The following is a 23,167-nucleotide window of genomic DNA, read 5'->3' as shown; positions in this document are numbered from 1 at the left end:
AAGTTGTTGCTGAAACTATAAATGTGGAGATAGAGTTTTGGGTGAAGTAGGAAAAAAATAGCATTTATTGCTTTCCCAAACAAAGGAGACCACAGCCGGCTAATGCCTTAAAGACTGTGCCCTCCCTGGGGGAAGAAGTGCAGGGAGTTTTATAGTCTAAAAGGAGAAAAACAGGGTTTCAGATTAGAATCAGAGTTGGGGCAGACATGCATTCTTCTTTCTTTGGGGGAATCTTAGTCATCAAAGCTGGCATCAGGAGAGCTCAGCATGATCCTTGTGGTGGTCTTCTGGGTTATTGCCTAGAATAACAGTACTTGGGAAAAGGACATATGCATCAGAGATTAGAACAAACTAGGAAAGTTCCTAAGAAACATCATGTGCTAATAATCTTTAACCCACAGGCAACTCTGCTTAGGGTGCCTCATCTTTAGCTTACAGGTGATTGTGTTTTGGGTGTAATCAAACAAGGTAGCGGCACAAGGAAGGGCTCCAAGCTGGTGAATGTTAAAGTATTCATTTCTAAAAGAAGCATAAGGAATATAACTTTCCTCTTAGGTGTATCAGATGCCTACATCACTATGTGTATCCCTTGTGAGGGGACCAGGATTCTGTCCCAAGGCTGTACTATTGTTGCTTAACTGTCCCTTGTCTTTGCATCCACTTCCTTCTCTGATGAGCACCTGTCTGAACCTGCCCCTTGGAATTCAGGGAAGGCCATGGAGGTTGAAAGAGGCCCATTTCCTAAAAACAAGAAATGGGGGACACAGAAAGGCTTCTGTGCCCAGGAGCCCCACAGGGCCCTGTCTGGTTACAAAGTCAATGTCATCTTTAAATTGAAGTGCTTAGGAGTTCCCATCGCGGCTCAGCTGTTAGCAAACCCGACTAGCATCCATGAGGACACAGGTTAGATCCCTGGCCTCACTCAGAGGGTTAAGGATCCGGCATTGCCGTAAGCTGTGGTATAGGTCTCAGATGCGGCTCAGATCCCACGTTGCTGTGGCTATGGTGTAGGCTGGTGGCTTCAGCTCTGATTTGACCCCTAGGCTGGGAACCTCCATATGCTGTGGGTGCAGCCCTAAAAAGACAAAAGACAATAAAATAAAATAAAATAAAAAATAAATTGAAGTGCTTACATTACAATTCAATGGGTTTTAGGTAAGAGATGGTCAATAAGTGGGGGGTCCTAGGGAAGAAACAAAATTCACCCTAGGTGGTTCAAATGAAGAGACTTAATGAAAAGACAACTCAAAGACATACAGGCAAGGACAAGGTATGGTGAGGCACCCAGCAATCAGCTACAGAGGGAGAGCCATTTCTCCCCTGGGGGTGAAGAAACAAAGGAAACAGAGTTAGCAGAGATCAGTGAGAGCTAAAGCTGGGGGGGAGGAAAATAAAGGCTGATCTGGCAGAAAAAGTGGTTGAAGAGTAATGAGCAAGAGCTGGAGTGCCACCGCAGGGAGCAGGGAAGAAACACCCCACTTTCCACCCTCAGATCTCCTATGGGTTCCAGTTCACAAGATGTCATGGACATAGTCAGCAAATTTCAGTCTTCCGAGGTGCGGAGCAGGGCAGAGAAGGCTGGAGAAAGACTGCAGTGGAAAGGACTTGAGCAGGATTGGGGAGGTGGGAAGGAAGGCATGCAAAGTAAGGTTTCCATTATAAATGGAAACAAGAAAAAGGTTGAATTGTGAAAAGAATAAGAGAAACTTAGACATATAAAAATTATCTGGGGAGCTCCTGTTGTGACTCAGCAGGTTAAGAACCTAACTAGTATCCATGAGGATGCAGGTTCAATCCCTGGCCTTGCTCAGCAGGTTAAAGGATTCAGAGTTGCTGCAAGCTTTGGCATAGGTCACAGATGCAGCTCGGATGTGGCATTGCTGTGGCTGTGGCATAGGCCAGCAGCTGCAGCTTCAAATCAGTGCTTAGCCTGGGAACTTCCATATGCTGCAGGTATGGCCTTAGATAGGGAAAAAAAATTATTTTGGAAAAACTAAGTCTGACTTAGCCAAAGGTAAGCACTGACACTGTTGATTTTCTTCACTAGATCTCTATGAATACAACTGGAATAAGAGAATGAATATTTCGTTACATTCAAACTTCCAGTTACTGCAGTTTCAAGTCAGGCAATGAATATGTATATCCATCACTCAAAGCAATGAATAAATTGCATTTATAGATATAACTGCTGTCACACTCAAAAGTGGGGGCCATACTGCTTAATGAAGCATCTCAGTGGGGTTATTTATTTATTTTTTTTGGCTATGAAGTAAAATAACAGAATGCACATGTTCCTCCTGTGTGGAAGAATTGCTATGAATAACATCAATCTCCTCTCTTTAAATTCAAAAGAGAAGCACATTTTAACATTTTTTTACTTTTGTTTGGTGCCTACCCATGACCACACAGGGTAAGTGAATATTAAATATATAGAATGACAGAACATCAAAGGTCTTGTAACCTGCCTTCACATTTAACAGATAAAGAAACAGCCTCCCACAAATCACCTGCTCTTGATCAATTAGTTGGTTGTGGCAGAACCAGCCCAGAATGCAGACTGTTGGCATCCTAATCTGACCACTCATAGTTCTGGAAATGCTTGATTCAGCTCCAATTAAATGGCAAAAGAGCATAGCGGTTAAGGGCAAAGGTTTGGAATTAGGTAGCTCTGTGTTCAAATTCAGCAGGATTGTAGGTACACAACAAGTAAATTCCTGCTATGCTTCCTTTTCCTCTTCTACAAAACTGGGGTGAATACACACCCCATTAATGTCGTGGGTTGACTAAACAAATATACATAAAATGTTCAGCACAGGAGTTTCTCTTGTGGCTCAGCAGGTTAAGAACCTGACATTGTCTCTGTGAGGATGCGAGTTTGATCCCTGGCCTCGCTCAGTGGGTTAATGATCTGGTGCAGCATAGGTTGCAGGTGTGGCTTGGATCCGGCATAAGCCTCAGCAGCAGCTCCAATTCAACTCCTAGCCCGGGAACTTCCATATGCTACAGGTGTGGCTGGAAAAAGAAAAAAAAAAAGTGTAGTAGAATGTTTTGCATGTAGTGGGTAAATAAAAGCTATTATAGAGTAGTTTTCTTTGAAAATCAACTGGCAATTTATAGATGGCGGGCAATAAGAATTTGAGAAGCATTATGCAGGGAACTTGTAAAGCAAGAGAAGAACCTGTAAGGAGTTAGTTCTTCAGGAGAGGTAAAATCAGGAGAGGTAAAACAGAAAATAAGGGAAATTACTTAATTGGGGTAGAAAGAAATGCAAGAGACAGTCCTAAAAGCAAATGAGTTGGCCTTATTTTTTCCTCCTCTATCTTTACTAAGGAAACATTACCAAGAGCGCTACTTTTAAATTATCGGTTTTTTATAGGCATTATTTTTAGAGTAGTTTATCTTCTGATTCACAGAGGTTAACACTATTGGACCCACTGAAAAGCTGAAAATAATTGAAAAGCATAACATACTATACAGATAGAAGATGATGTTATTCTTAAGAATAAATTCTGAAAAGTGCCCAGGACCTCGTTAACACATCAGAAAGAGAGGAATCAACAGAACTTGATCAACATGGGTTTTTAAAGAATATCAAGGGTAAAATGGTGTAACTGTTGGCAAAGTTGTGTGCCCTGTTATGTCCAGCCTTCCCAAGGACTGATGGATTGCCTATCTGAATTCTATCTAAATGAAGAACTGCAAGCATAGCGGTGGAAACTTCGAGATAAAGAATATCACACGTACTGGATAAACCAGTTGAATTTGTAATTAAATGGCAGGACCCTTGAAAAATGTATAAACAACCTACTGGGAAAAAGGCACCATAGCTTATAAGGGAAATTCACAGGCAAAGATTATGAGGTCTTTAGAGAAATAAAGACTATTTGGTTTGCCAAAGGGAAAACCAGTGGGTAAAAATTTTAAGTACAAAACTTGCCAACAATCCTTCTATGCAAAGACATTGCCTATGATTTAATAAGAAATTTTGACAGGGTCCACTTTGGATTGGCACTTCTTAAAAAAAAAAAAAAAAGATAGGGACCTGGCTTAAAATGAGAAAACAGAGAATATGAATCAGTTAAGTGTGTCTTAATTTGGAGAAGCTTGAACAGCAGGGTTTCTGAGATCCCTCTGTGCTGAGATAAATATATTTAAAAGCTGTGTAAGTACTCTGAAAGACAATACCAGGTTCATCAATGATACTGAGTTCCTCCAAGTAGAGGATACCAGCTGATTTTAAAAGGTGTAGGAAGAATGCAATTAATTTTCACGCCAGTAAAAGAAACAAAAAACTGACAGTTGTCTTTCTTATATAAAGACTGCATTTACTAAGCATTTGCAATGTACCGGTGTTTTAATACTTCATTTATGTATTACACCAAGCCTTTCAGGTACTGTTATTATTCACATTTTAGAGAATGGGTAACTGAGGCTCAGAGATATTCAAACACTTCTCCAGTGCTACCTGCCAGGGCCAAGAGGACTCAGAGTCAAAGTCTGTCTGATTTCCAAGTCCATTTTCTTTTTTTTTCTTTCTTTCTTTCTTTTTTTTTCTTTTTTTTCTTTTTTTTTTTTTGTCTTTTTGCTATTTCTTGGGCCGCTCCCGCGGCATATGGAGGTTCCCAGGCTAGGGGTCCAATCGGAGCTGTAGTCTCTGGCCTACGCCAGAGCCACAGCAATGCAGGATCCGAGCCGCATCTGCGACCTACACCACAGCTCATGGCAACGCCGGATCCTTAACCCACTGAGCAAGGCCAGGGATGGAACCCGCAACCTCATGGTTCCTAGTCGGATTCATTAACCACTGCGCCACGACGGGAACTCCCCAAGTCCATTTTCTAATATAGCTATATATAGATACATAAGAACTTGCTGGGAGTTCCCTGATGGTCTAGAAGTTAGGATTCGGGTTTTCACTGCTGCCGCTTAGGTTCAATCCCTGGTCTGGGAACTCAGATTCCACATCAAGCCACTGCATGCTGTGGCCAAAATTAACGAATTAATTAAAAAAGAATGTCATTAAAAAAAAAGACTCACTGATATTCTTTAAATTCATGTTTGATTGTAATTTGTATTAATGCAACAAAAGGAAGTTTCATTAAAATATTTTCTCATCTTTATTCTCTGATATCTTTAACCTCCACATTTAAAATCTTCTCATTTTATTCTACATGCAGCTTACCCTGTTAGTAGATCATTCACCATTTATAGGTTATAAAAACTATTTTTCAACAGGGACATGCCACTGAATGTCATGACTATTCATGTGCTGGTTCTAGTGCTTTCAAACAAATTTGTTTTGTGGTGCCCACTCTATTGCATTTTTGAGTAAGTTGTAAATCTTGTTAAAACCAATAAAAATATAATTTCAGAATGCTTTAAAAGCAATCTCTCATGTCACTGGATTCTCGAATGCTTTCTGTTTCTACTTCCTTCTATGTATAGTGTAAAAAAGATTCGGGGTAAAAATAATTTTAGGAGTTTGTGGCACAACAGGTTAAGAATCCAGGATTGTCACTGCAGAGGCTTGGGTCACTGCTGTGGCATGGGTTCGATCCCTGGCCTGGGAACTTCTACATGTCGTGGGCACAGTCAAAAGAATAATAATAATGTCAAGTATAATATTTTTTCTAATTACACGAAGTAATACTTAACTTGATAGAATTTAGAATCTGTAAAAAGGTATAAAGAAAAAAAATCTAGGATTCCTTGTTCACAGATAAAACATCTAATGTACTTCCTTTAAATGTATATGAGAACAAATATTAACTGTGGATTATTTTGGAAGGTGGTTAAAGAATTTCAAGTAATTTAATATTATGTATATGTACATTTTATATATTTCATATATGTATATATTTATCTAAGATATTCATTGAAGTTTTCTTTTTTTCTCTTTTTCTTTTTTTGTCTTTTTTCCTTTTTTTAGGGCCGCACCTGTGGCATATGGAGGTTCCCAGGCTAGGGGTCCAATCGGAGCTTCAGCTGCTGGCCTACGCCAGAGTCACAGCAACGCCAGATCCGAGCCGCATCTTCGACCTACACCACAGCTCATGGCAACGCTGAATCCTTAACCCACTGAGCAAGGCCAGGGATCGAACCCGCAACCTCATGGTTCCTAGTTGGATTTGTTTCCACTGTGCCACGACGGGAACTCCCATTCAAGTTTTCAAATACATTCGCTAAAGTTAATTCCATTTCTTTATACGATGACCATGAGATGTTATGACTATAAGCAAAAGCTTGGCCAATTTGTCCAGATTAAATTGAAAAATATGAATTAATGTGACTTATATATAATAGAACATTTGAATCTTTGCATATTTTAATTCTTTTCTGTTTACAATGATAATATGGTCACTGCATACAAATCAAACAACACATAAAAGTATTAAAAATAGCTAACATTTGTTGTATGCTTTCTATGTGCCAGGCACTGTTCTAAGGGTTTAGTTTATATTAACTCATATAATCCTCACAAGAACTCTTTGAAGTAGGGATTATTATTTATTGTTTTTATTTTATAAATGAGAAAACATAGGCATCAAGAGGCTAAGTAATTTGCTTGAAGTCTTGGTTTACTAGGAAAACAATCATGCCCAACAGCCTGGTTTTTATTTGTTCATCGAGTTGTTTTAATGAGAAAACAACAAAGATGATGAATTAGAACCTTGCCATGGACTTATTACATTTTCATTTTAGGAAAGAAAATTAAGTTCACATGATGTTCTTGTTGACAGAGAAAGCAAAGGGAGGGGTGATGCACACCTAGAAGGACCTGGGCCTGGCGGAGCCCTGGGGCTCAGAGGCCAGGTAGTAGGTCACTGTCAAGGACATGTAGCCACTAAGTGACACAGTTGAGATTCAAACCCAGGCAGGATGTCTCCAGAGTCCACAATGAAGCACCTCCTAAATTGCCACTATAAATTATAAAGAAGAAAATCATCCAGAAGAAAAGCCAAAAATCCTTGGATATCATGATTCAGAGACAACTGTCATCATTTCGGTAAATGTATTTCCAGACCCTTTTGGATGTGAAGCTCACCTGCAGCTGATCTAAGTTTTGGCAGAATGTCCTCTGATCCTCTTGGAATGGGATACCATGGGAAGCTTGTGAGGAACGGCTACAAGGCCATTTCTCACTTGTCTACACATCTTTCCAGAAGGATATCATGAGACCATATCTCATCATCTCTTAGGTTCTGAGAAGGTATGAGGTTTTCTGCCTTCCCCTCTGCAATGCAGTTATGACGCTAACCACCCAGAATGAGGTCAAATTTCACACAGTCCCCAGAGTTATTCTGCGGCACTAAGGATCTGACATTGTCACTGCAGTGGCTTGGGTGGCTGCTGTGGCATGGGTTTGATCCCTGACCCAGGAACTTCTGCATGCCACAGGCGTGGCCAAACAACAACAACAACAACAACAACACAGTACTCAAAAGGCTGTTCTCACTTCAGACGCTAGCCATTAGCTCAGGGGTTCTCAGGCCATCCACACTTCTGGCCAACTAGCTACCAAGTTAGGTGTCCCCTCAAATTTAATAATTCATTAGAACAACTCACAGAACTCAGGAAAGTGCTAAACTTATTATTATAATTTTATTATAAAGGATAATCAAGACCAGCAAACTGAAGAGCTGCATAGGGCAAGTTCTAGGAAGGTTCCAAACATGAAGCTTCCATATTCCTAGGCTGTGTAATGCTCCCACACATCCATGTGTGACTGCCAGTCAGGGAAGCTCACCTGAGCCTCTGTGTCCAGAGTTTTTCTTGGGGTTTCTTTATGCCGGTAGGATTGATTGACTCATTGACCAAATAATTGAACTCAATCTCCAGTCCTTCTCTCCTCCCCAGAGGTTAAGCTGATATCCCCTGGCTCAAAGCCCCAACCTTCTCATTATGTGGTTGATTTCTCTGGCATGGCCAGCTCCTATCCTGAGCTATTGCATTAGCAAAAAACTCAGGTATGGTGCAAGCTAACCCACCATGAATACATGAATAACAAAGTCACTTTTATCCTTCGAGAAATTCCAAGGATTTAAAGGTTAACTCCTAGGAACCAGAAATAAATGCCAGCCAAATCCTTTATTATATTACAACTCCTCCTCACCCCCGCCATCAGTACACCACTGTAGGCTATAAAACTATTTAGCATGGAATCATGTCCTCAGCAACAAGGTATCTCACAGCTCATTTTGCATTGTCTTCTAGCCTCTTTTGTTTCTGTGTTGTCTTGCGGGACAAGGCACATGAGGACCTGTCACCTTTGTTATCCTTGCTTTGGCTATCTATGTAAGGAATAAACTATCTGAATTTTAAAAGGGCTTACTATGGAGTTTCTGTTGTGGCTCAGCGGGTTAAGAACCCAACTAGAATCCATGAGGATGAAGGTTTGATCTCTGGCATCGGTCAGTGGGTTAAGATCCAGTGTTGCCATAAGCTGTGGTGTAGGTTGCAGACATGGCTCGGATCCTATGTTGCTGTGGCTGTGGCGTAGGCTGGCAGCTGAAGCTCTGATTTGCCCCCTAACCTAGGAACTTCCAAATGCTGCAGGTAGGGCCCTAAAAAAAAAAAAAGCAAAAAAATTTTTAAAAATTTTAAAAAGGGCTTGCTGTTTCTTTACCTGCCAAATATGTTAGATCTGACCTATCACATATAAAAATAAGAAAACCCCAAGAAGACAAGTAAGGAGAATTAAGGTGTTTGATTTACTTTAGTCATTGTGATTTTTAAGAACACTCCAATGGGGCTGTTCAGTACTCTAGATGTGAAATCGGAGCATGGAGGATAGAGGAGAAAATAAGCTGTGCAGTGACAATGACTGACTGACATCATAGGCGAGGAAGAGTTTTCTGAAGGAGATAGTCTAGAGATGCTCATGGTGAAGGATGATTTGATGTGCGCTCAGTCTTGAGTAGTCATAAAATCTTGGATAAGAAATGACTTCAGAGTTCCTTGATAGCACAGTGGGTTAAGGATCTGGTTTGTCACTAATGTGGTTCAAGTTGCTGCTGTGGCATGGATTCAATCTCTAGCCTGGGAACTTTTGCATGTCATGGGTGTGGCCAAAAAAAAATGATTTGAAGGGTCTTATAGTCAACTTTTTACCTGATAACAAGCATCATCCCAACAATTGGTCATATAGTCAGTTTATACTGTAATAGACATAGTGAGGAACCAATAGGCCAGTTTTTCTCAGGGCCATCCATTCTATTGATATAGATCTGATTGTTTTTGCATTCTTTCTCATACTGCGCTAACACTTACCTGTTAATAAACTATACTATTGATTCTTTACTACTTAACAGACCACGCATTCACACAGCTATTATCTATTGTTTGAGACGGACATGCTATGAAAACAACCATCATGCTTCCCCTCGGTTTTGTCTTCAGCAAATTAAGCAACAGCCTTCACTCCCACTTCTCATGGCCTTGTCTTGTTTCTTACCACCTTGGTTATCTTGCTATCTTATCAGCATCTTTCTTGAAATAGAATATCCAGATATTCTTGCATCAGGGCAGAGTACAATGAAATTGCTATTTCCAATAAAATATTTCAATTTCTTCTCTTTTTATAAATATATTTTTAAACTTACACAGTCTTCAAAAAAGGATATGGAGAAGATAGGAAATAAAAGGTGTGTTAATGTCTTATTCTGCTCTCCTACCATTGAATTTGTGCTTAGTTTTAAATGACATTTTTAAATAATTTGATTTTGCATTGTGAAAGTAATATGTGTTTATGGTTAAAAAAGAAATGACAAAACACAAATGGTACTAAGGAGGAGTTTTTAAAAAAATCCCTCTCACTCTCAAACTTACAATCGCATTCCTCAAAAGAAACCACAATTTAGTTTACCGTATTCAACCTAATTTTTTTCTATATTAAGCATCTTTTCATATCAGCACTATGGATCTACCTCATTCTTTTTAATAGCCGCATAGTATCTTATCACATGGTTATAGCATTTTTATTCACCAGTCCCCTACTGATGGACATAGATGTTTCCTGTCCTTTTTAAAAATTTTATAGCAATACAATAAATTTGTATGTGTGTGTTTCTTTGAACACTTGAGAAAGCATCTCTGAAGATAATTTCTTTGAAGTAGAACTGCTGTGTCCAAATATACATATATATGTGTGTATATCTATATATCTATATCTATCTACCTATATATATATATATCTTCAAGAGTATACCAACTTTCACTCTTGCTAACAGTGTGTGATAGTACAGTGGACCTCTGAAAAACATAGGTTTGAACTGCATGGTCCATTTACATGTGGACAGGTGTTTGGTTGAATAGGAAGGGTGGAGTCAGTGACTGTAAAGTTAAACTTATTTTTTCAGATTTTCCACTGGGTAAAGGATTGGTGCCCTAATCCCTGTGTGGCTCAAGGGTCAACTGTACTTATTTTTCCATATATACCATATGCCAAACATTAAAAATATTATTATTCGAAGAGATGACAAATGGAATATGATTTGGGCTCGATACTGTCTCTTTGCCCCTCCAGAGGCAACCTGTGCTCTTCTTTCTGCTCTTTGCTCCAGAAGGACAGTGTATAGACTACATTACTAGACTCCTGTGTTCTCTAGCTTCCCATAGGTCAGGTTTAGGAGGAGGGGGACCAGCTGGAGAAAGGTAGGGGTTGGGGGATAAATACTTATTGGTGAAGTTGGGATATTTATTTCCTGGGCTTCCTCCTTGCAGAGCCTTGTGGGCTGGCTGTGACCCTTAAGTCAAGGACTCAGCTCCTGTCCAATCTTCCCTGTTTGCAGTTTCTAGTCACTGCTTTCTATTCTTGTCCCTTTCAGGCATAGAAGGGTGGTCTGCCCTACTAAGTCAGCTATTGTCCTCTCAGAGTTTTTTTAATACCCTACCCCACCTTTGTAAGTGATATCTTTATAGAGCATGCCTTGAAGTACTAATTTGAATATTCTATTTCCTGCCAGTTCTTGTTCCTGGGAGCTCAGTCTAGAGAGATTCCCAGGATCTTCAGAAACTATCTCTTAAGAGATGCAATCTGAACAGAGACCTGAATGATGAGGAGGCTGTGAAGATATTAGGCCTATGTCTTCCAGGTGACAAAGACCCTGCATTTGGAATAAACCTGTCATGGCTGAAGAGCAGCAGGAATACCAGAGTGGCTGTGGACCATGGGGCAAGTATGTGGTTTGTCTGCCCAAGAGCTGGTACCTCCTCTTCCTTTCTGGGAGAGCTCTAATTTTGTTTAGACACAATAGGAAGACTAAAGGGATGAACCGCCATTCATCTAAGTGAATCATGAAAATTCCACTCCAAAATCTCAGTGATTGATTTAGGGATGGGCATGTAGCCCAGTTCCGGCCAATGAGACACAGGAGCTTATTTTCTGGGGTTTATTGAGAATATTTCTTCTTGGTAAGAAACAGGCATAAAGGAGAAAATTCCTGTCTCTTTCCCTCCCTCCCTCCCTTCGTGAGAATACGATGCCTGGAAATGGAATAATCTTTTAACAATCATGAGAAAAAGGACTGGGTTTAAAAAACAACACCTGAGATAGCAAAGTGAAAGGCTCGGAAGATCCTGGACCCTAATGATAACTTGGACCTTCCAAACCAACTGTAGGATCACCTACCTTCAGACTTCTTAAGCAAATAGGCAAATAAAAACAAATCTTACAGCCACTGAGGTATATGGAATGACTGGCCAATGGGGACCTGCTATATGGCACAGGGAATTCTGTGATAATCTATATGGGAAAAGAATCTGAATAAGAATGGCTGTGTGTATATGTAAAGTAAAATAAAAAATTTTAAAACCTATCTTATAGCTTAAGTCACCATCAGCTGGGGTTTCTCTTCCTTGCATTTGACATACCAACTCACACAGTAGCCAGGGAGGAAGTGAGGCAAGGTAACCAAAATAAGAGAGGTGGGCAGGGGTCCATCATGCAGTGCCTCTTAGGCCAAGGCATGGAGTTTGGATTTTACTCCAAGGAAAAGGGATTTCAGGAGATGATCCAATAAATACAAGCATATAATACAGATCTGTTTATCTATCTCAATATACATATTTATCATGAATATGGTCAAAGAATATAGTTCATTATTAAAATAATAGATACTGACTAAAGATATATTTACCATCTCCATTTTAATTTTTAGAGAAATTATTTTTTAGAACCAGACAAAAAGAAAGAAAAAGTCTCATGAGTAACTCATGAACTCTCTTGGCTGAAACTCCCAAATGTTGAGAATCTTTACTAATGTCTGAACTCTTATGCTTGGGAAAACCTGCAACATAGTTTCTGGGTATTGCTTCTGCCTGCTTTAGCCATGTCAGAGTCTTTATGGATTATGTGCTGCTTCAGACAGCTTGCAATTGTCATCTCAAACCCCTATCTTTCTTGGAAGAGCCCTCAATTTTTGCCTCAGCCTTGTCTCTCTGAAAATTAGGCAACTTGCCTTAAGCATGACTGTCCTAAATTCCTTGCATGATGTTTTTCTCCTAGCTGGCACCAAAAGCATCACAAAATAAGGTAGATCATTTAAAACATTTTCCTCATGGTTGTCTTGTTCCCCTGTTCAGCAGCAAGATTATTGGTTACCATGGCAATCAGCTTCCACAGCATTCCATTCTAAGGAACTGCACAGGTAGAACACGAGGTTTACTCCCCGTTCTTTACTGTAGCTTTCTGCAGATCTGCATATTTTCCCAGCCTGTCCTCTGTAACTACTGTTTAGAACAATCAATCAACCAACCAAACAACCTGGAGTTAAGCCAGATAATTGTTGCAAAGGCACCATACCCCTTTCCCTTTTGAATATGTTAAAAATCTACATAAACAGTTGTACCATAATTTGCTCACAACACCCATGGAAAACTTTCTGGTACATTCTTTCACAAGTCTTGGATTCTATTTGTATCGCTTTAACCATATGTAGACAACAAATAATGAAATCACAGTAAAAAACAGAGCAGGAGTTCCCATTATGGCTCAGTGGGTTAAGAACCTGACTAGAATCCATGAGGATGAGGGTTTGATCCCCGGACTCACACAGTGGGTTAAGGATCTGGCGTAGCCGTCAGCTGTGGTGTAGATCACAGTTGCAACTCGGATCTAGCATTGCTGTGGCTGTGGTGTTGGTGTAGGCTAGCAGCTGTAGCTCCTATTTGACCCCTAGCCTGGGAACCTCCATAAGCTGCAGGTGTGGCCCTAAAAAGAAACAAACAAAAATCAGAGCAGGAGATAGTTCTAGGAGATCCTTTCTCATGGGCCCTATGTCATAGCCTTCCCAAGGATAATTCTCTAACTTCCCTTCCTCCAACATGCCCAAACCCTCTGATAAAATACCACAGATACTCAGAAGAGTAAAGATTGTCCTCAAGCCATTACCTTGGTGATACCAACCAAGCACTTAGACTTCTACCCTGGAGACTGTTAACTACCCTGTTTCTGTTCAGAACCTTATTGATAATAACAAAAGATGGTTTTAGATGGTCCAGACAAATTACTCGCACCCTGAAGCTGCTACATTATGGAGGAGACGTTATAACTTTGGAGAATCAGCTGGATTAATTCTATTTCCCTATAACTCCTTTATTCTTTTATTACTATGTTTAGTCTTTGCTACTTATTTAGTTTGTTCATAACTATGTGGGAGAGTCTAGAGGACTCTAGAGATTTTTATGGTTCAAAGAACTATCCTTTTTTTTTTTTTTCTTGTCTTTTGTCTTTTTAGGGCTGCATCCGCAGCATATGGAGGTTCCCAGGCTAGGGGTCTAATCAGAGCTGTAGCCTACGCCAGAGCCACAGCAACGCGGGATCCGAGCTGGTGTGTGACCTATACCACAGCTCATGGCCACGCTGGATCCTTAACCCATCAAGCAAGGCCAGGGATCAAACCCGCAACCTCATAGTTCCTAGTAGGATTCGTTAACCACTGAGCCACGACGGTAACTCTGAAGAACTATCTTTTAATCGATTATTTCTATCTACGACTTTATTTGAAGCAATAGAAGTGTTTCAGTAATGAAAAGGGGAATGTGGAAGAGGAGTCGCTACTATCTAATGTTAAGTAATTAAAAATAAAATTTGGCTTTAACCTTCTTTCACAAAAAGTTTTTCTATCTCCTAGATGTCTTTTCATTGAAAAAGACACATCTCATGACCGATTTATGAACATCCCATTGAACATCACCATCTCCTATTAAGGGCATGGAAGTAAACTCTGTAACTAAAACAGATGCCTCTGCCCACAGATTCTAAAATCAGTGGGTATTCATAAATCTCACCACAAATTTTCAGAGCATAGTGGGAAAAAAGGAACTGTTGAAAATTTGAAACTCTACTAAAGTTCTTTCTGCCTCTTCCGGTAAAAAATACATATTACTTTCTAGGAAGTTCACTACTTTAAAAAACAAAGCATCAGAATTGGAAATTCATGGCTCACATTTGAGTTACATCAGCTCAGTTTTGAGAGAAAAGGTATTTACATTTAAAGGGAAAGCCATACAGAATGGTTCTTCGATTCCTCTCAAAATTGTTTTGGAATTGTTTCAAGGCAGGAGAAAGGCACTTTTTTTTGAGCAGACATTCCAAGATACATAAAATGTTACAAAGTTTTACTTATCCTTCCCCATAGATGAGCATATTTATTCCCTTATATACTAATCCCACATAAACTAGAAAGAAAAATTGGGTAACTATTGGTAGAATTTTCTAGATTAAGTGCAGAGGCGAAAATAAAAAATAATCGACACAAACTTTGAGAAATTATATCACGGTGCACCATGAGATTTACATAGAAAAAAAATTACTTTCAATTTTCAGTTGACAAAAGAGTAATTGAGATGAGACCGAGCAGCTTTGAAAAGGAGAAACACTAATGAAGGGTCAACACTGTAAAAGCAGAAAGGCAGCTAACATGCTGTTTTGACAGCTGGGTGAAGATGAGGAGAAAAAAGACGTAAACCAGAGGAAGTCGTGATAAAAGGGTAGAATGAAGTGTTTGAAATCATAAAGTGAGAGCTTTAATTAACACGGATGGAAAGAGTAGGAAAAAGTGATTTAGTGTAGATAGGAAATGATTTGTAGAGAAATTTTAGTTGAGTTATCATTTGTATTTTAATTTGAATGGGCCAAAGGATGACTTTGAAGAATAATAGTTTGTTTTAATATTTTATACATATATAAGAAGCGTAATTTATTTGAAATATAAATCAGTACAAGTTTCTATTAACATAATAACATATATTAGACAAATTGGCAAGCCAGGGATTGCTTTGGATTAACCTTTGTTATAACCTTAATAAAAACTACTTTCAATACTTCAAATTATAAGGTCATGATTTATAATGTGGAGATAACGGAAAGCCTGATTCAGTTGCAACTTTGCCTTAATTTTTTTGTCTGGTGTTCTTTAGTCTTGGGCTTCTAATTTGATCAAGACAGTGTAAATGCAGAAAGCAGTAAAAACCAATGTTCCTTAATTAGGAATCATGTGAATAGTTTAATATTAAAAACATTAAAAAAAACTATACATGGTATAAATCCTGTAGCGTTTTAGCTTCTTTTACTTAAAACGCATTGAAATCCACTTATAGCTCTCCTAACAATCACTATGGTTGGCAATCCTATGTCCTGGATTTTCCAGGTCACTTCAGATTCCAAATATTTCATCTATTGTTAAATGGTGTCTCTGCATTTTGGTTTGGGAAACATGGTCACTGAACTTATAGACTAACTCTGAAACGGCAACCGCCTCTGGCGTTAAGTAGTATTTCTATTTCTGGTCCGTGATTATCATGTTAAATCAGATCAAATCAAAGTTTATTTTTTGAGTAGACCTAATAATAAACTATGAAATAATGAGGACATTTTAAAAACTTTGTATTAATTGGCAATTTGAAGAGCATTCATAGTACCATCTATTATAGACACAAACCCACACATAGCTAGGAAACCTAGATGGCTGCTCATCCTTGCCATATAGGAACGAAAAACAACATACGTAAGAGAATTGGTATAAGTTATATGGTCAAAACTAAGGAAGACAAAAAGAATATAAATGTGCTTGGGTTAATAGTTTAAAAAAGAACTGGTGGTCTTTCTTATTTTCAATTTCCATAGGCTTTCATACACTTGACAATACTGAGAGGGTGCAGTGAGATTTGCTACGTATGTGACGCCAATTACGAGTGAAGTAAGCCAAGACTGACTCCTTATCCTATGGCAAAACATTGCTGTTTTGCAAATGAAAACCTTTAGATCATTTGATGCCCCCATTACTATCCTTTATGTCTGTACAATATTGGTCATAGCACCATTCTTTATTCTTTCGTGATTTAAGCAACCACGAAGAAAACCAAAAAGTTTTAAAGACTACCCAAGTCCAGAATGGCATTTAATAACTCTTCCAAAAATTAAGGTGATTTTCCCCAAGTCTTGTTGGAAACATATCTACCACTGTGATCAGTCTCTCCTCCCACATTTCCGTGCTAGTGGGGACTTGAGAAGCCCGGGAAAGCTGCTGCAACAGGGGTGGGAGTGGGAGATAGGATATCACCCGCTTGACACTTCGGCACTGTTGCTATGAATGATTCACTTGGGTTTGGCACATTTGTTACAAGGAAATCTCCTCCTCCCGCCGCTCCTCCCGGGCCGTCTCCTGCGCTTTGGCCTTTAAGGAGAAGCGAGAGCAGGTGGGCACAGAAGAGCTCGCAGAGTCCTCCTCCCCCTGCTCCTTCCCTAATTTAGCAGTACTTCCGGCCGCGTGACATCATCCCCCGCACCCCGGTGACGTGAACGGCGGGTGACGTGTGTGCGGCGAGGAGCGCGCTGACGTTGCTATTTAAAGGTCCTCCTGCGGGGAGGATGGAGACACAGCGCGAGCACCTGGTGTGGGGCACAGAGGCGGCTCTGGCGGCCGGGAGCGGGGCCAGGAGCCAGCAGAGGAGCAGAGAGCACAGCCCGCCCGCCGCTGGCCACTAGGGGAGGGGGGGGAAGGAAAAAAGGACGGACAGCCGAATCTGCCGGCCGGCCTAGCTCCCCACGAGGGCCGGCTCGGCCCCTGACCACCAGCCTCCCCACCGCCCTCGCGGCTGCCGCCTCCTCCAGCTTGCTGGCCGCAGGGCCCCGCCGGGCCTTTGGGACCCGTCAGCACCCCAACCCCCGGCTCCCGGTCGCGTCGGGGCGGCTGCAACTGCCTCGCGCCCCCTCCCGCGAGCAGGGGGAGGGACCGCACAGCTCCTCGTTCTCCCCGCCCCCCTCCCCCGCCCCCAGCAGCCCGCTCTACCGCCGCGCTCGCTTCTCGCTGGCTGCACTGACCTGGGAAGCGGTGTCCTCCGCTCTGCGAGCGGCGGGCGGAGGCACAGGCAGCGGCGGGCTTCGGGCCGCCCGGCCGGCGCTGCTCTGCCGAGCGGGAGCTGGAGGCCGGCGGAGCGGGGCGGTGATGGAAGTGTGAGGAGGCGGCGGCGGGGCCCGGGGACTGTGAGGCGGCGTGTGGCGGCGACGCGGAGCGGGAGAGGCGAGGAGCAGGGGTGGGGGCGCTGGAGCAGCGGCTCTTCCGCGGCTGCGAGCCCCGTTCCCCTGCGCCCGACGCAGGATTAGCTGCCCGCCTCGAGTCGGGCGGGCGCCCGTCGACCCTTCAGCCCTGTCCTCCGCCTCTGCTCAGCTCGCCCCGGAGCTGGGCGCCGGTGCTGGGGGCAGCGTGGGGCTTGGCTTTCTGATTCATTCATTCTTTGCCGCTGGGAGCCTCAGACCTGCGGTGCTCCGAAGAGAGGAGGGAAGAAGGGCAGCCGCGAATGAAGGGCCGGGCGCGAGCCGGGCTTCATTGTGCTCGGCGGCGGGGGGCGGGCAGGGGCTGAGGGAAGTGGGATCGGGCCCCCTCCCCCCTGTTCCCCGGCGTGCGCTGCGCCCCCAGCCTGCTGCCAGCCTGGAAATGGCTCCGTGTGTTCTCCTCGGGAGAATGGATCGATCCTGCCCAGCCTTCTCTTCCTCCTCCCCGCCTCCTCTCTGCTCCCGGTCTTAGGAGGGGGAAAAAAAAATTAAAAGACAGATTCCAATGTGGACTGCCATGCACGTCGCGAGTTGCCAGGTTCGCACTTCGAGGAGATTTTTCTATATAGCTTTTTCTAATGTGAGCGCAGGGAAGCAGTGACATTACTGCTTTTAGGATTTTTATTTTCTCTTAGGGATCTCTCCAGTGCACGTCGCATTGGGTTGCACGCTCCACCCCCAGGGACCCGGTGTGGTGGAGAAATTTGAACCCGCAGCCTTAGTAGCATCGAAAAGGCCGAGTTACCTGGCTCTCCCTGAGTGTGGAGGAGGACAGGAACGAAATGACCACCGAACTCATTTTTCACAGGACTCGGTGAAGCTGGATTCTGCGTTTTCCGACACGTAGACTCATTTTGTGGAATAGAGTTGACCGCTGTCTCCTCCGCGCAGCATTTTAATTCTAACAAGCAAATGCCACCTCTGTTTGAACGTTTTGGTATTTCCCAGAAAGAAATCATTTTATCTAAGGGAACTAACTGAATTTACAGCATCACTGAAATACCTCCAGAAAAGGATCTCGGGGGGTGGACAAGCTACTGCGAAATAGCAGACGGAGAAATTCCTTTGGAAGTTATTACGTAGTATAAGAGCAGAAACTTCAGAGCAAGTTTTCATTGGGCAAAATGGGGTAAGAATTTTTGTGTTTAACACCACTTCGAGTCTGTTTATGTATTTGTGTGATAGAGCGGTGGTGGTGGATTGTCTGTGTTTTATGTTATCAAGCAAATTTGCCACCTTGCTAAGCTAGTGTTAACCTTTTAACAAGTTATTTTTGTGGAGTGACACCGGAGGCCATAATTAAGGAACGCACGTCTGTTACTTGTCACCAGAATATAGTTTTATTAGTGATATTTAAGAAGACAACACTTCCTGTCCTTTCTTGGTTAAAGTGCCGCAGCAGTTTGTGATCAAAGTAATGTTGTCATAGGTTTTGTTGCCGATTTCTTTCAAAGAGAAGTACTGCATTCTCTCGGTGCCTTTAGAATAATCAGGTGCACAAAGGAACAATTGTAAAGTATTGAGCGGTTGGATTTCAGTCCTTGAAAATGATCCAGTGTAAATTGTTGCCCTCACTGTGCCCTCTGTTTTGCCCTTGAATAGCCATAGCTAAAATCAATAGAATTGACTTATTGGGGCATTAAAACGAAAATCTGAAAGTCTTACTGACAAGGGCTCCCCAGTGCCCTGTGCTTAGTTGGAGATCAGAGCCTAAATAAGAAAAGCTTTTTGTTGAAAGAACTTGTTCACTTTTCGGTTTTGGTTTTTTTGTTTGTTTGTTTTTTTGTTTTTGCTTTTGTGATCATGTCATCAGTTTGTGTTAACAGTGTCAGATCTACACCTTTCAGATCCCAAGTCAAGCAGAAGTGCATTTTCCAACTTTTTATTAACTCTTCATACAGTAACTCAATAAAATGAGTGACTCCTCCTAATTTAAGCCAGACAGCTATTATGTATTGATGGAATAATGATCTGGTCGTTTCATTGACAGATTGTCAATGCTTTGTGTCAAAAAAGAACTTCCAGAATTCCCCCCCACCCTTTTTGGTGGTTGAATAAATGCATCTAAGATGTAGTTAGGAGACAGAGATTGAAAGGATAGACACTGAGATATTTATTGTGACAGTTGAGGGGTATGCATACCTAAACTTTCATTCTTGAAACGTTTGGAGGAAAGTTCTTCATAGTACTGCCCTTTTTGTTGGAGTTAGAATTTGAAGTTTATTAACTTGAACAAGTTTGAAAATGTAGAACATATGTTGTAGGAATCCTTCATCAGGAATTGAAGAGAAAGAGGGATACTTGTTTGTAAAACTTAAGTGACAAAGTGATGAAAATATATGTAACTTTCATGATTTGGGGTACTGCGAAGAGCAATTAAAATACTTCATTCTATTTCGAGTGCTGCTATTAGTAGCCTGGTGATCTGAGGCGAATGGCTTGACCTCTGTGGACTCTGTTCTTTTTATCTGTAAAATGAAGGTCTTAGGCCAGTTAACAAAAAAAATTTTTTCCCAATCCTTTAAAAAGTGAATTATTTCTTTTTCTCCTTCTATTTTCATGATTACTGGTTGGTTTCTTGCAGTAAATCTCTCAGATGGCAAGATTGTTTTCACTAAGCAGTTTTTAAGCACGTAAGCTGGAAAATAATGGCATATGAAAAATGTTTTGGATGGACCGTACCAATTTTAGTAAGAGAAATTACTGAAAAATACTTCTGTTCAAAACCTTTGAAATATGGCTTCCCTTGAGAGTCTGCAGCTCTTCTGTTTAAAACGTGTCAGAGGAGAAAAATAAAAGTGGCAGTTTTTCATGTTGAAGGCTGCGTTCCCTCTAGGCTGCGGAGTGGTAGCACATGAAAGAAAATTGGTTTTCCACAACCTTTAAGCTGCATGAATGTCCATCCTTTTACCAAGGACAACTTGGGATGAACTTAGTACCAATGAGACTGGTCTTTAAAACATGAAAATAAGCCCCCACACATAGCACACATTTTAGATACTTCAGTGTAATTAAATGTATTTATAAACTCATTTATTTGTCCTTAACAAAATCTTAAAGGTGGACCTGAGAGGAAGAGGAGTGAATGTTTACGGCGCAATTTTTCTGCAAGTCTGTATTTGCCAAGGAGTGAATGTTTATGGCATAATTTTTCTGCAAGTCTGTATTTGGGGCTACAACTCTTATTGATAGTGACTTGTTTCATCTGAGTTGTCAAGAGAGAGTGGAGAGGTGGAAGCAGAAGAGACAGGCATGCAGAGAAGGCATTTGTGGACGTTTCCACACTTGGTAGGTGTTCCTACCTGATAAGTGTTTGTGGAATAAGTGGAGCCTCCTGCACCTGCTTAAAACAAAAGGAAACAGCTTTAAATGGCCTTTCAAGTTTTATCCAGGTGATCCTAAGTTACCTTACTCTTTTTAAGTATCTGAAATTTAATAGTGTGGGTGAAGCTTCACATTTTATGAATATATTTTTGACTAAGGCTAGGTTATAATAAGAATGTATCTTTGCCTTAATTTTGGATATAATTGCAAATCTAGGGACAACACTGAAGTGAAAGAAATGATTTTTAAAGAAAATGAGCGATCAGTTTAGGCAGAAAACAAACTGAAGGCTCCTATAATAGTAGTTTATGAACTGTGGTGGAAATGGAAAAGAACAGCTGAAACTGACAGTTGGCAGAGTCTGTCAAACTATCTTGGTTGCTGCCTGAACTGTTTTTAATTACAGTGAAGGCAGTTGAAGTATTGGTTTGTGAAGTAGGTATATTAGACCCCCTAAAAATGAGCGCATTCTTGTATGTAAGGGAAAGTCTAGGAAAAGCTTCCAAGTGCCAACGAGGAGCCCCTGGTCTGTATGTCCCCAGCCCTCCAAGTGGGACCTCCTAATGAGAGCAGTGAGTCAGGAGGTATTTCAGAAGGATTAGAACAGGCAGCAGAAGTCTTTAAGGTCTTTCCTGTTACCGTTTGTTTTGTTTGGCTCACATCGGCAACTTAGTGCCCTCAACCAGGGGACTGTGCCCTCCCGCCTCCCGTTGCGAGTTAGTTAGTTTAAAAACGTGATTTTCCCTGTTAAGGAGGTCGATAAAGCTGTTTCTGATTTATCTCACCTGCCCATGGGCACGTCTGGAATGTCTCTTCTCCGCCTTCCCCTAGATACTTCCTGAAGCATGGAAGTAGGATGCTGCCGCATTGCAAATTGCAGCCTGCACTGTGTCCCTTTGCTGGGAGAGGAAGCTGACACCTCTTTCTGCCTCAGGCCGCTGGGTGCTGTTCTTTGGGGACTTGAGCTAAAACATGGAAATCTTGATCCAGCACTGCAATCTGAATGGGCTTTGTTGCAAAGGCAACCACCTGGTCATTCCCACCATCACAGAAGTTAATGGGAAGCTTAATTCTGCATTGGTTCATTTTACCAGTTTTGACCCCCATACCATGTAGCATGTGATAGGGAGACTGGTAAAATGTGTTCCTTCCCTAGGGAGCTTATAGTTTAGAAGTTGGGAAGACAGTCAAGCCTAAAATTAAAAACTACAGTGGAATGTTTGAGGGACTGATGTAGGCATCTTGGAGATACAAAGTAAAAGTGTGTGTGTGTGTGTGTGTGTGTGTGTGTGTGTGTGTGCGCGGGCGCGCGCGCGCGCGCACGGGCGCATGTGGCATTAGCTGCTGCGGGGGAGGATAAAAAAGCTTTTGTCAAAGAGGTAATGGCTATTAAATAATGAAAGATAGGTACAGGTGGGCCTCGTAGCAAATAAGAGAGCGTTCAAGGCAGAGGGAACAGTGTGATTGACAGCACTAAGACAGGAACTGCTTGAGTTTGGCATGAGGAAATTGGCTATATGGGGTGCTGCTGGAGGTAGGCTTAGATCCTTAGGCAGGGACCAGATTAGAGGATCTTGTAGACCAAACAGAAGCTGGTGTAGTTCAAGCTTTTGGGGGGCAGTGACCCATTATAGCAAAAATGTGTGTATCTTACTATAATGGGTCACTGCCCCCCAAAAGCTTGAACTACACCAGCTTCTAGTGCAACCTAGTGTGTGCAGCCAACCTAGTGCGCACATGTATAAGTGATAAAAATGTCACAAAACAATACTCCTTGTGTGGTGTACACAGATATTTTATATTCTTTTACTTCTAAGAAGGAGAGATGGTTGGGGTCTGATACACTGATTTAACAACCCAGTGATAGCAGCTGGTAATTTGAAAAACCCTGCTCTTAGCTATGGGAACCACTGAAGGGTTTTAAGGAAAATAGTTACAGGAAGAGTCAGAGAAGTAGGGTGAGAAAAGTTTTAAATATTTTAATTTTGGTTTTATATGTTGCATCCTGTGGAAACACCAAGCCAGAACAATGAGCCGTGGTGCGGTAGGGGAAGTGGATAGCTGGGCAGGCCCTGGAAAATTCCAGGGGTGATGAAGAGGAGGGACGGTGTTGAGGTGTGTGTGGTGTTTCAGACTGAATGGGAGTGGGGCTTTTTTTAGGATGAGGGCATTTTCTGGGTGGAGGTAAAAACATAGGAAGTAACATGGTGTGTTCCCAGCAGAGTCATTCACTCAGATGGGTCATGAAATAGTGAATTTGGGAGTTTAAAAAGGGCTTTCCAGCTGGCA

The 23,167-nt window shown here is 41.7% G+C and overlaps 2 protein-coding genes across 5 annotated transcripts in view; one reads left to right on the top strand and one right to left on the bottom strand.

Moving 5' to 3' along the window:
- TENT2 (terminal nucleotidyltransferase 2) overlaps positions 1 to 17,976 on the bottom strand; it is a 133,984-nt gene extending 116,008 nt beyond the window's left edge. For all 4 annotated transcript variants that reach the window (XR_014838131.1, XM_085013917.1, XM_085013918.1 and 1 more), the window contains exon 1: positions 17,324 to 17,976. The gene's annotated coding sequence lies outside the window, so the exon portion shown is untranslated. The remainder of the gene's footprint in view (positions 1 to 17,323) is intronic.
- A 336-nt stretch (positions 17,977 to 18,312) lies between these two features.
- Positions 18,313 to 23,167, top strand: part of HOMER1 (homer scaffold protein 1) — a 128,221-nt gene continuing 123,366 nt past the window's right edge. The window contains 1 exon segment of the mRNA NM_001243811.1: positions 18,313 to 18,683. Within this exon segment, the coding sequence (NP_001230740.1) occupies positions 18,679 to 18,683 (5 nt within the window). The 5' untranslated portion in view covers positions 18,313 to 18,678.

The sequence above is a fragment of the Sus scrofa genome, chromosome 2, assembly GCF_054392235.1.
Source record: "Sus scrofa isolate SSC_HxYL_T2T_F1_AM1 chromosome 2, Sscrofa_HxYL_maternal_Yorkshire_Landrace_v2.0, whole genome shotgun sequence".
NCBI lineage: Eukaryota > Metazoa > Chordata > Mammalia > Artiodactyla > Suidae > Sus > Sus scrofa.
Note: the sequence above shows the minus strand (reverse complement) of the source record. Positions and strands in the feature narration are given on the sequence as shown.